This window comes from Typopeltis vanoorti, chromosome 7 (genome assembly GCF_054136105.1).
Source record: "Typopeltis vanoorti isolate ZY-2024b chromosome 7, IOZ_Tvanoo_1.0, whole genome shotgun sequence".
NCBI lineage: Eukaryota > Metazoa > Arthropoda > Arachnida > Uropygi > Thelyphonidae > Typopeltis > Typopeltis vanoorti.
The window spans coordinates 84,440,028-84,454,423 of NC_143555.1; the positions used below are offsets into that span (position 1 = coordinate 84,440,028).

The window sequence follows — 14,396 nt, forward strand, 5'->3', positions numbered from 1 at the left end:
AGTTGGATCACTGTTCTTTCAGCTTCATGCTTAAGTGCAGATGGTTCCAACTCAAAATTCCCATGAGGAGGATCTCTTCCTGTACTCTTTCTATCTATTTCTGATCTCCTGTTCCTCCATTAGTACTGCTCTGTTCCTGTCCTTAGTAATATTCAATCTGGGCTTAAGCTCCTTCTGTAATTATTCCTCACATGGAACTCTATACATTTCTTAGCAAAATATTTGTCCTTCTCCTGTCTGATGTATTTTCTGGCTTCTTTACATAATCTCTTATATTCCTCAGTCTTACCGTTTCTCCAACACCCACTGAGGTTGTTTCTCTCAAGTTTTTGTTGGAAGTCTGTGAACTATCTAGGGATTACACTGATAGTCATTCTACTGGGATGGGCCTGCCTTGGAAGGTTTCAGATTCAGTTTACTTTGGCTTTTACTAGTTGACAGTGTGTATGTGTGCACCACAGTTTGCTTCTGAATAAGTGTATACAGTAGAAATGTTTATCTTCCACCACTGCAGTGCCACAATGTAACCAACTTCGTGCCCTGACCTGATATCTAAGTACAGGTACATGGTGATTCTGGAAGCACTAATCTGTTGGCACAGACAAAGTCATACTAAGACTTCCTAAAATAAAACTTAATGCAGACTAATTCATCATCAATTTCCTGATATATACTCTCAAGAGGTGTTGAGGCTACTATGCCAACAGTAAATGATTAAGTTTTATTATTATTAATCTCTTATCAACAATTTTCTTCCAAATAGTCTATTACTTGTCAGCACTCTAATAAGTCATATCTAACATTTCATGCTTCTCAAACATGTCTGAATGAATCAATCCATTTAGACCTTGTTCTTCTTCTGAGTCCCTTTCCTACTATTTTGGCATCAAGAATCTGTTTTGATCACTTTTTCTCCCTCATTCTCTTTATATCGCCATTCTACCCTAGATTAGCTCTGCTCACAATTTCTTCAATATTAACAATGTCAAGTCCTTTCTAATATCTTTAATATGATTCTACCATTGATGCCATCTGTTCACTTGCCTAATATTTCTCAGAACTCATATATGTACAATCCCTAGTCATTGATGAAACGTTTTATTTCCAACCCAACTCTGATCCATAACTTAAAACTGGTTTGAACACTGGCTTGTAATGCCAGTAAGCAACTGCTTTGCTTATTCTGTTGTCTATTCCCAGATGTAACCTACTAACTTCGCTAAAAACTGTGCCTAAATAGATGAAATATTTTACATATGCTATAGGTTCTCCATTGGGAATGAAGCTAAAGTTTTCTATGTTCTTGTATATTTTCATAGTTTTAGTCTTTTTATTGCTGATTTTCATGCCAAATATGTTACAGCTGTTACAAAGTTTAGTTAGAGAACCACAGAAACTTACACTGGGTGTGCTTAGGAATAAAACATCACCTGCATAAAGTAAAGAGTTAAGTTTGATATCTCCAATTTTAATATCAGGTTTAATGCCACTTTCTTTCATAATGTGATCCATATAGGTAATGAATAAGATTGGAGATAATGTGCATCCTTGTTTTACTCCTGATTTTGCATTGAACTATCTTCCTGTATTTCTTTCAATTCTAACTGATGACTTAAATTTAACTATATAGTGATCTGTATAATGTTCCATAAATTCAAGATACCAATTGTATAATGTTCCATTTATCCTATAATTGTAGTGTTTTGAAAATCTTTTCTCTGGGCAAAATTTTATATGCCTTTTTGAGATGGACAAAACTTAAGTCCAGATCCTTATTCCAGGATTTCTCAAATATCTGTCATAAAGAGAAAAATCCATATTTGGAAATTTTCTATTGGCTTGTTCTTCTTCAAGTTTCTCTTCCAAAATTTTCTACAATCTTAAATCTTACCTGAACACTTAATGGAATTCCTCTGCAATTCTTATATTCAACTTTCTTTTCTTTTCTTTTTTTTTTATCAATGGCAACTATGAGATCTCTAGTGTAATCATCTGGAATTCTACTTTCTGATCAGGCCCTCTGATTTATGCAGTGTAGCCCACTGCAAAACTTTTATGCCTCTATATTTGAGTTTTTCTGGTCAAACATCATCTACTCCAGCTGCCTTCCTGAGACTTTTTTTTTTTTTTATTTCAAGCACTGATATGTATTCTTGTTTGCATTCCTCTTGAATATTTTCTATTACTGTTCTATTGCTGCTTGTTTCATTTAACACTATTAAAGATAAATTATCTTCAATAGTGTTAAAGATAATTTAAAAGTGACATGAAATCTTCAGTTTTCATGTCACCTTTATCATCTTTGATTCCTTTTACCATACTCTTTCCTCCATTTCTAAGCTTTTTCAATAACCTCCAGAATATTTTGCCACCTTCCTGATATTTGCTTTAGCTTCTATATTCTTAGTGAAGTTTCCCCTGACTTTTGTTTAGCCTGTACCTTTTACGTCAATATCAGTGATACCATAATGAAATGCGCAGGGAGTCAACTGCAAGTGCTATCCGCCACACTCACCAAACATGACTGTAGGGTGCTACGAAGGAAAAACCGCCATTGATTGGCTGACATGTTGAATGCAGAGTTCTGGGCATTGACTGGAACAGGAATCTGTACATTCAGAACTGAGGTTCACGCCTTGGGTTCCAGGACCAACATGCAAGCTCCCACATTACTCGAACCAACATGCAGCATTGTTGTCAGTGGTGCAAAGAATGTGTACAGTGGGATATGGAACATTCTGGACAATGCAATGATTCTTTCTTTTTACAGACCTGACCATTGTGCCACAAGGCTGCTGATGTAACTGCGTCGTTTGTAGACATGAATATCACCACACTTGACTGACCTCCCCAAAACCCTGATCTCAAGCCTACTGAACATCTATGGGATGAACTGGAGCATCAGGTGAGGTCAAGGAATGTCTGTTTCGCAACTGGTACAAAATAAAATTCCCATTGATCTATTGTACTACTGTACACTTGTGGAAGTAGGATTGCTGCAGTCATCTTAGTGAAAGGAGGTTCTACATCTCATTAAAGTGGGTGCCATGGCTATTTGTTCCTCATACTATGGTGTCTGTTGACTTCTTTAGAAGTAGTACTAAGTACTATATGTTTACAACCTTTTGAATTCTGTGTGAGTCACATAAAAAAAAAAGAGTTTTTATAGTTTTACTGCAAAACACATAAATTGTATGGAAAACAAACTGTCATAGCAAGTTGATTTGATCTAAAATAATCAAACCAAGAATTTTCAATTTTCTAGGCTACAGAAACATAACAGAAATTTTATCTACATATATGTTTAAAAAAAACGGCTAATTACACCCGAGAACAGAGGCTGGCATTAATTATCATAAAATATAAACTTACACTGCTTAAAAACATTTTGACATAACAAATGGCATCCATACTTACTACTCTTTTCTTTCACTCCATGTGCAAACAATCAATATCATGAATATCAACATCAATGAATGTGGTGAGCATTTCACATATTTTTTATTTTTCATGCAAAATCATCCATATAGTTGTAAAATTTAAAAAAAAAATAAAATAAAACAATTTGGAGTGCTTAAGGGTCAAAGCTGTATAACTGAGAGGAGACCTCCACATAGCCTTTAAAGGAATGCGAAGAACCGACCATGGCTTCTGACCTAATGTCCAATCCTTACCTTCTTGTGGTGCACCCTGTTGGGTATCCACCTGGATACTGAACGAACGAGGATGGGCTGGCAATTTGGGATTTAGCCGACAAATTGTATTCTTATTGGCTTAAACCAAAGTGCAAAATGATGGTACAACATAAAAAAATTTAATGCCGGCTGGGGCGTCGTCCAGTTAAACAAGATCCGTTGTTTTCGGCAGGGAACCAGGGCGAAGAGCAAAAAGTAAGCTACTGGAACAAAACCAAAAACACACCCCCAACTCAATATCACCAGAGTTGAAGATCAGTACTATCAACATAAGAAGCCTGAATGGCAAAGAAATGGAGCTAGCTGAGAAATAAAATATCCCAGATCGACATAATAGGGGTGACTGAAACAAAAAAAGGCAAAAACTGGTGAGATCTTTCTGAGCAATAAATACAAAATATTATATTCAGGCAATGACAAATAAGGAAAAGAAGGAATAGCCATAGTATTCAACACTATATACGAGGCTAATCTTCTTGAATGGCTGAGAGGCAGTCTCAAGTAGAGTGATATGGGCAAATATGAGAATGGGAAACTGGACAATGAGACTTATTTGTGCCTATGGTTCCACAGAAGGTTCTACTACGGTAGAAGAAGAAGAATTTTCTGAGGCTCTAGAGAAAGCTACTGACACAATGAAAAAGGAAAAGTTGGTCCTTGTTGAGGATCTAAATAGCAGAGTAGGAAGTGATTGTAAGATATACAAAAATATATTGGGAAAATTTGGAGAAAAGACAAGCTAATAATAATGGCAAATACCTGTTGGATTTCTGCTCAGGACATGGACAGTGGTTATTACTAAAACCATATTCCAACATAAAAATGTGCACAAATTCACATGGAGGGAAGAGGCAAGGAATAAGAAAAGTCTCATTGACTATGTTAATGTTGATAGTGATGTTTTCTCCCTGGTGCAGAACACCAGAGTGTACAGAGGATTTGAAATTGGGAGTGATCACTATTTAGTCTTGAGCAAGATAAAATTGAATTTCACATTGAAAAGAATAACATGTAAGAAAGTTTTAAAGCAAATAAGAGTTGAGCAGCTTTCATATGTGAACTGTAGACTAAAATACACAACGATTATTGAAGAAAAAATGAAACATTTGAGAACAGAAACCAAACGTTGGAGATTCAGTGGCAAATCTTGAAGAAAACCCTGATTGATTCAGCCAGAGAGGCATGTGGTGAGGCTGTCTGCAAGGATAGAAAAATCAGAACTCCTTGGTGGACATAGGAAGTAAAAGAGGCAGTGAAGGAAAAAAAGAAAGCATATCAAAAATTCCTGGAAAATAAGTCAGCTTGTGCTCTTAGAGAATGCAGAGACAAATTTAAGAAAACTAAACACTTTGTAAAACTAGCTAATGGGAAGACTTTGGAAAGAACATAGAAAATAAATGCAGGAAAGAGTGCTGTAAAATGAATTAGAGATGATAAAGGTGACATGAAAACAGGAGAAAATGATATCCTTGAAGTATGGAGTAATTACTTTGAAAAATTGCTAAATGAAACAAGTAGTGATAGCACAGTGGTAAAAAACATTCAACAGGCATTCAGTCAGGAATACATATCCATACTTGAAGTAGAAAAAGCCAAAGGCTTGAAATGTGGAAAGGCCACAGGAGTAGATGATATTTGACCAGAAATTCTAAAGTGTGGTGGTATAAAAGTCTTACAGTGGCTGCTCTGTATAATTCAGAAAGCATGGACAGAGGGATGAATTCCCGATGATTGGGGTAGAACTCTCATAGTACCCATATATAAAAAGGGAAATAAAACTGAATGTGCGAATTATAGAGGTATTTCCCTACTGAGTGTTCCTGGCAAGATTTATGCTAATTTACTTGAGAAACGGTTCAGAAGAATTGTGGAAGAAAAGCTTGGTGAAGAACATGCTAGATTCAGGCCAAATAGAGGCCGTCAGGATCAGATCTTCACTTTATGACAAATAGTTGAGAAAGCATGGGAATATAAAGATCTATATTTAAGTTTTATCGATCTGGAGAAGGCATATGACAAGGAGCCAAGAGAGAGGCAACTTAATACACTACAGTTATATGGTGTCAATGGGGCATTATATCAAGCAATACTTAGTCTTTATTTGAGTTCTAAGTCAGCAGTTAGAATTGAAGGAAGTACAGGAAGACTGTTTAATGTTAAATCAGGTGTGAGACTAGGATGTGCATTATCCCTCTGTTATTCATTATCTACATGGATCATATCATGAAGGAAAGTGGTATTAAACCTGATATCAAAATTGGAGATGTTAATGTCAGCTCTTTGCTTTATGCAGACGATGTTATACTTCTAAAAAAATCTGCTACAAGTCTGCAAGATTCCCTGACTAAATTGAATAGCTGTTGTAATAGATATCGTATGAAGTTCAGCAATAAAAAGACAAACTCAATGAAAATAGGCAGAATCATTGAAAATGTCAACTACGTTGGTAATGGAGAACCTGTGGAACAAGTAAAACATTTCAGCTACTTAGGCACGATTTTTAGTGAAGATGGTAAATTAAATAACAGAATCAACAAAGCTGGTATGGTAGGAAGTCAATTGAATAAATTCATATGGAATAAAAGAGAAATTAGTCAGAACACTAAATCAGCTGTATAGAAGACAGTGTTCAAACCAGTTTTACCTTATGGATCTGAGAGCTGGGTCAGAAGTAAAGCACTGAACCAAAGACTAGAGACTGCAGATATGAGAGTCCTGAGAAAGATTAGAGGTGTGAACAGATGGCATCAATGGCAATATCATATTAAAAATGAGGATATTAGGAAAGAACTTGACATTGTCAGCATCCAGGAATGCATTAGCAGAGCTAATCTCAGGTAGTATGGTCACTTAAACAGAATGAGTGAGGAAAGATTAGCAAAACAAGTGTTCTCTGACAGGTTGGCAGGAAAACGACCCAGAGGAAGACCAAGATATAGGTGGATTGATAAGGTACCAAGTGGCTTAGATGATGGAAATATAAGATCTAATAATGTTGGAGTCTTGACAAGTAACAGACTGATTTGGAGGAAAATTGTATATAGGAAGTAGTAATGATGTAAATTTTTCATGTAGTACTATTATATCCTGTACACCCCTTGAGGGTACATGGCAGGAATTTGATGATGATGAATAAAATAAACCAGGAACATGGTGTGATTTCTGATTCTACTGTTTAATATAATAATGAACTTGCTTTGTCCTCCTTGTGAAACACTGATAATAACTTGAATGACAAATCAGTTTCACAGTTGAACTGTAATTTTCTATAAAATGTTTCTACAGAAAATTACCCCCCACTCTCTCTCATACACACATACACCTTCTTTTGGATTTTGGTGCTTATATTTTTTTATTTAAAGAATATATATATTTGCCACAAAATTTACAGCTAAAGAAAAATACACATTTAATAGATGAAAGCATTCAGATTTATGGAATTCAAAAGTAAATACCTCTTGCGCTGATCCAAAAGAAAACTGCTCATCAGTAAAATCAGATTCATGAGTTCCAGTGCGAAACTCAAAATCTTTAAATATTTTTCTGAATAGTTCTTCAGGGTCAAAAGAAGAATGGAAACCCTGGAATCCTGATGTACCACCAGCATAATCTTCTGTGGTACCCCAATTATCATACTGAGATCTTTTAGTATCATCACCCAGGATCTAAAAAAATAAAAATGCATAGTTAATTTTTTTTTATATTGAAAATAATGTAAAAAAAGGGAAAAATTAATTTTGGGTGAATTATGAATGTATATAAAAAACTGTGTAGTCATAACTACATTTCTGAAATGGCTGAAGAAAAACATGAATACAATCCTGATATCAAGAACATTACTGAATCATAAAGTCAACACCATTAACACTTGCACTAAATTATATTACAATAACATTTCTCTAAATAAAATAACTAGATAAAATAACACTTCTCTAAATTATATATAAGCCCACAAATACTAATAATTACATCCATTTCATCCCATGTCTGCAAAGGAGATAGGGTATTAAAAAATGATTATTTAAATAATGCATTAGTACCTTCTATTTCATCTGACAACCACAAGACACAACAAGAACTCCAATTAATGACTTGACACTTGCACATCAATAAGTTATACTGTAAAAGTAGTAACCCCTTCTGCCTTTGGGGAAAAAAAAAAAAAAGAGATGGGGAAAACCTTATATTAATAATGTATGTGAACACATGCATTTTCTACCTACAAAATACTCATGACTTATTTTTTACAGTATTAACAACACCACAAACACTTTTATCAACAAAGATGTTTTATTAACGCTTATATTTCGCTGATTTTCAACTCAGCATCATCAGAGCACAACACACATGTAAACGCGACAGTGAGTGAGTGAAACAATATAATTGCAAAAGACAAAAGATCTAAAGTCCTATTTTTGGCACCCTCTAACGAGAAAAAAAAAAAAAAAAACAGCAGTTCAGGAGTTTTTCTTAGGATAACCATCTCCCAAATTTTTCCAAATTAATGCAACCATATTTGTTAAGGTTGGGAGAATTCTTCAAAGCCATTGCTGACTCAAAAAATAATCTTTCAGATCTATAACGACTCCTAAATAGCACATTCATTTTCCTCCATCTAATCCTGTGTGAAGGAGTGTCCAAAGCGTGGTCCGCCAGTTATTATGAATAAAGAAGAGTATAACAGAAAAATGCAAGATCTCATATGTGACAGTTCCATATCAAATTATACATCGAGACCCTATGATGTCTCAAAAGAAAAAAGTCCAAAAATTACTGAAAAAAGTGACATCATGGCCCAAAGAAATCATCAGGAAAATAAAACCAATTCATGTTAAACCACCCCGTATGTATGGATTACCAAAAATCCACAAAACTAATATTCCCCTACGCCCCATAGTTGATAGCATAGATAGTCCCGCATATAAACTGGCCCGGCATTTAGCCAAGTTGCTTGCCCCCTCCCCCCCTTTACTGGCAACTCCTCTACTTTTGTAAAAAATTCAATCCATTTCAAAACACTGGTTAAAAATCTAATCCTAAAAGATTCAGACATAATGGTTAGTTTCGATGTCACCTCCTTATTTACCAATGTACCACTTATAGACACTCTTGATTTAATCAAGTCTAAATTTCCCCCAGATATTTTTGAATTATTTCAATTTACCATGAATGCAGGTTACTTTACATGGGGGGGGGGGGAATTCTACAAACAGATTAATGGTACTGCTATGGGTTCCTCCCCCTCTCCCCCGTTAGCAAATTTTTACATGGAACACTTTGAAAACAAAGTACTTACCACAGCTACATACAAGCCACAAGTGTGGTTATGCTATGTAGATGATGTGTTTGCCATCTGGCCCCATGGACAAGACACTTTGGATGCTTTTGTCACCTACCTAAACAGCCAACACCCCAAAATTCACTTCACAGTAGAAAAAGAATCAAATAACTGTTTACCATTTCTTGACACATTAGTCACCTGCCTTTCAGATGGATCACTATCTTTTTCTATTTACAGAAAGCCTACACACACAGGAAGATACCTACATAAACAATCACATCATCATCCAGTCCAACAGTACGGCATTTTAAAAACACTTACACACACAGAGCCAGAGCCATTTGTTCTAACGATACAGCTCTGACCACTGAACTCCAATACCTGCGCCATACATTCTTAGCCAACGGCTACAATCCCTACAAAATAGATAAAATACTACATAGGCCCATTACTCTGCCCTCCCCTAATACACAAGAATACAATATGACCATTTCTATTCCCTATATCAGAGGTACATCGGATAAGATAGCCAAAATATTGTTGAAACATGGCCTTCGCACCACTTTCAAACCTCATGTCAAGCTGGCAACTCTGATCTGCTCGCCTAAGGATAAACTTCACCCTTTAGCACACCCAGGAGTGTATGAAGTTCCGTATGACTGTGACTTGGCCTATTATCGGCAAACAGGAAGATCAGCGAACATCTGCCTGGAAGAACATGAAAGATACATTCGCTACTATTACTATGGCAAGTCGGGACTGGCAGACCATGCTTTGGACACTCCTTCACACAGGATTAGATGGAGGAAAACGAATGTGCTATTTAGGAGTCATTATAGATCTGAAAGATTATTTTTTTTAAGTGAGCAATGGCTTTGAAGAATTCTCCCAACCTTAACAAATATGGTTGCATTAATTTGCCAAAAATTTGGGAGACGGTTATCCTAAGAAAAACTCCTGGATAACTGCTGTTTTTTTTTTTTTTTTTTTTCCTCATTAGAGGGCACCAAAAATAGGACTTTAGATCTTTTGTCTTTTGCAATTATATTGTTTCACTCACTCACTGTCGTGTTTACATGTGTGTTGTGCTCTGATGATGCTGAGTTGAAAATCAGCGAAATATAAGCGTTAATAAAACATCTTTGTTGATAAAAGTGTTTGTGGTGTTGTTAATACCATGAAAAATAAGTCATGAATAACCATCAACACCTAAGCTTATCTGTTAGATTTACCTACAAAATACTGTAAACCTATCACACGTTGCTGTGTCTATATCTTACAAAGGGTAACAAAAACCATCCATCACAGCCTATACAATTCTTTTATGTGCATTTTTTTTTGTGACTGATGCAATTTCACCTCAGATAGATAATAATACATAATCATTTCACTAAAACCTATCCTGATATATGAACAACCACATGAATTTCAGAATGCAATTTGAGAAAACCTTGTTTTTCATATAAGACCAGCTAACATACCTTCAGTATAAACAACTATAAAAAGGTGCAATGTTCTAGACAAAATTCAAGGCCACGTCTTTCCAAGTTGGAAAAAAGTCATCACTACTTAGTGAGCTATGACGCTTCCAGTCTCAACAATTAAAAGTATGTTAGCCAAGGAGCATCCAACCTTGATATGACTTTTTTTCTTTTTTTTTTTTGATGAAGTAGATAAAAGCAGTTGAGGAATAAATTATCAAAATCAGCCATGTAATGCAACTTCTGGGGAGGAAATGAGACCTATAATCTCCCTTTATGCTTTAGTCAAACTGCACTCAATTTTTTATAGGTCTTTAAAAGCAATATTAGAAAAAACTATTTGACTGAATGATGTGAAATTCTTTTGTAAAAGAGAACTAAATTCCAAAGATGGTCAAAATCAGTTGAATATTGTGACCTGGGAAATATTTGCAGAAGAGAAGCTGGACAAAAAGAAAAATTATACCTTTTTGGCCTGTTAACTATTTTCAAAGCATCCTACTTTTTTTTTTTTTTTAATGGGATTAATAACACTTCAGATTTTGCAGGCTCTTGCTGAATACTAGCAGTCAAAAGTGAGGTCAATATTCAACTAGAACCTGAATTACAGCAGGCATAATTCTGATCCTAATGATTCTTATAGCATAATAGGAGTAATCAGTTGTTTGCAACAGTACTTGGCTTAAGAGTCACTGTCATAATTCTTATTTCATTTATCTATTCATATTTAAATGGCACCTGGAATTTTCCCTCCATTATGTTTTACTATAGTAAACAAACACACACACACAAAAAAGATAGTATATCCCATTCCTTGAGTATGTCAGATGGTGTGCACTGAAATCGATATTTGGTAGTTATCTTGAGGATATCATGCTAGAGAGGGGGGGGGAGAACACAAAGTTAATTTGAAATTGAAATTTATTAAGACTAAAGAAATAATAAGATTTTATATATTATAATTTATGCATCATGTCTAATTGTGACTCTAATAGTTTATGACTATGTATATACCATGTTACGTGAGCAGTCATTTGATTTATAGTGACTAATGCCCAAATTTAATTTTTCTAGTAACCAGTATGGCTATGGCCTTTGTGTAACCAAGGACTGTAGACATACTGGTTACTAGAAAAATTAAATTTAGGCAATAGTCGCTAAAAATCAAATCCCTATTTATGAGAGCTCAGATAACATGGTATATACAGTTATAATCTATTAGAGTCACAATTAGACATAATATATAAATTACAGTGATCTCTTATATGTTTAAAATAAAAGTCAATATTATTTAGTCTCATGAGGTAGTCTCTCAATATTTTTCTGAAAGCATGTTCTTAAGACTTTATTTCATTTGGCAGCTTTAGCTGCCTGTTACTAAGTATTCAAAGGATTAATGAAAAATTTCTTTGTTTATTTCAATTTCTTGGGAACTATAAGCAAGGTTCAAGCCACAGTGTAAACCATAGTCTACATTATATACAGAAAAATTCATAATGTTATTTCTTACATGTAATATATTACAATAAAGATAGGGTTTCTGTAATGAAAAAATATTATGAATGGCAAACATGTCATTGGTTGAATAGGTGTAATCAGTGATGGCTATAATTCTATTTTGTGTTCATATCAAAGGAAGAAGGCAGTTGATACCATATTGCAGTGAAGAATTTATCCAAGAATAGTATAAGCATCTTAAAAATGCTACCTTTAAAAATTTTTTAAGATAACATATTCTGTCAATAACGTACCTCAAATTATTTGTTAAAAATGAGATATAGAAGTTCCATTTCAGATTGCTGTCAATATGGAGGCCCAAATACTTCACTGATTTTTTTTTTTTTTTTTTGACTAAACTACAGTTACAATTTTGGATATCACTACATTTTGTTTCATGCTATTTTACAGTTATATTGTGATCTAGATTATCTGTCAATGTGAAGTATATATATTTAGTTTTATTGACATTAATTTAAAGCTCATTATTACTAAACCACTTATTTATTTTCAAGATATCATGGTTGATCCAATTTTCTAAATCCTTAAAGGTCACGTCAATGCATATTAATGCCATGTTATCAGCAAAAATATCATTTTTCCAAAAGGTTTGTACTCACACAGATCCTTAACATGTATTAAAAATAGGATAGATCCTACAACTGAACCCTGCAGGACTCCATATTTTATTATTTTTGTTGTACTACTGAAAGTGCCATAAATGGTATATTGTTTTCTATTATTCAAATAGGATTTGAACCAATCATTGGTAACGCCTCTAATACTGTATCTAGACATTTTCAGAAATAGTAAGTCATGATGCACACTGTTGAATGCTTATAAGACAACTGCTACTGTCTACATTCCTTTATCACCCTATAAATTGTTTTATGGAACTCCAATAGTATTTTTTTCATACTGAATATGGATCTGAACCTATACTTTATTAGGCACATACAAGGGTGGTCTGAAAAGTTCTAGGCCTAACAATAAAAAAACAAATTTATAATTTCAAAATTATTTTTATTTTTCAACATAATCTCCCTTAAGACTAATACATTTATTCCAGCAATGCTCCAGCACCATTATCCCATCCCTGTAGTGGTTCTCAGTAAAATCTGCAAAATACCCTCTACAGCTGCACTCACCTCTTGATTCAAAGAAAAATGCTAACCAGCAAGGAAGAGTTTTAGTTTTGGGAAGAGACAGAAGTCAGAGGGAGCCAAATCTGGGAAATAGGGTAGATGTTCGAACAATTTATAGTGCAGATCCCTTAATTTTCCCATTGCAAAAACACCTTTGTGAGTGCACCGTCCTGATGAAAGATGATTTTTTCTTCTGCAAACTGGGTCTTTTCTAACGAATTTTTTTGTCTAGTCTGGTTAAAAGATCGGAATAATATTCTCCTGTTATTGTTTAACCCTTTTCAAGATAATTAATAAACAAAATGCCTTTAGCATCCCAAAACACCGATGTTGTGACCTTTCCTGCTGATGGAACCACGTTTGTCTTCTTTGGCACTGAACAACCAGCTTCTGTCCACTGTTTTGACTGCTGTTTGGATTCTGGTGTGTAATGGTGAATCCAAATCTCATCCACAGTAATAAATTGATGCATAAAATCAGTTTTATGCTTGTTAAAACGCTCCAAACACAGCACCCATCTTGTGCAAAGCTTTTTCATTTGCAATTCTTCATGCAAAATATATCCTGCACTTTCTTTTGAAATGCCTATAGTCTCAACAATTTCATGCATTTTGATTCACCGGTCATCCAATACCATATTGTGCACGTGTTCAAACTTGGCAGCTCATTTCTTAATTGTCGAAAATGAAGGAGCCCTCATAAACAAATAATTAAATCAATTTTATCCATTTCAAGGGATAGAGACAACAATTTTGCTTCAGACAGCTGTATAAAACAAACTACTGGATAGAATGACTTGCAATTTCACATGGATGCTTATGACATATGTACCAACTTAAAAAAAAAAAAAAATGCCGATAGTGTTGCCACTATAGTCGAGGTCGAGAACTTTTCAAACCATCCTCATAAAAGGATATGGAATTTATGTAACTATTTAATAATTTTTTTTATTAGAATTTCAATAACCTTTTAGACTGTTGATAATATAGATATTGGTTTGTTAATTTCTGATGTCTCCTTTAAACAAGATGAACTGAAGCAACCTTTAAATGTTCTATCAATTTCCGATGTTCAAAAGATTTATTAATAATATGCATAAAGAACTTTAGCTAATGTTTAATTATAATATGTAGTATTTTTGACATTTGTATGATCACATCCCATTTTTTTGCCCTGTATTTTAATTCGATTACTATACTCTCTACCTCATTCTCTGTATAGAATATTGAATTCTTAATCCACAGAAGGTGACTTGTACTTTATCCTGCCTATAGAATAAAAATCAAAACTGCCATAG

At 34.4% G+C, this 14,396-nt stretch overlaps 1 protein-coding gene across 1 annotated transcript in view; it reads right to left on the reverse strand.

Annotated features, from left to right (window-relative positions):
- Nucleotides 1-14,396, reverse strand: part of LOC150104823 (dnaJ homolog l(2)tid, mitochondrial-like) — a 156,185-nt gene that overhangs the window by 76,782 nt on the left and 65,007 nt on the right. The window contains exon 4 of the mRNA XM_090395999.1: nt 7,151-7,360. Within this exon, the coding sequence (XP_090252125.1) occupies nt 7,151-7,360 (210 nt within the window). The remainder of the gene's footprint in view (nt 1-7,150; nt 7,361-14,396) is intronic.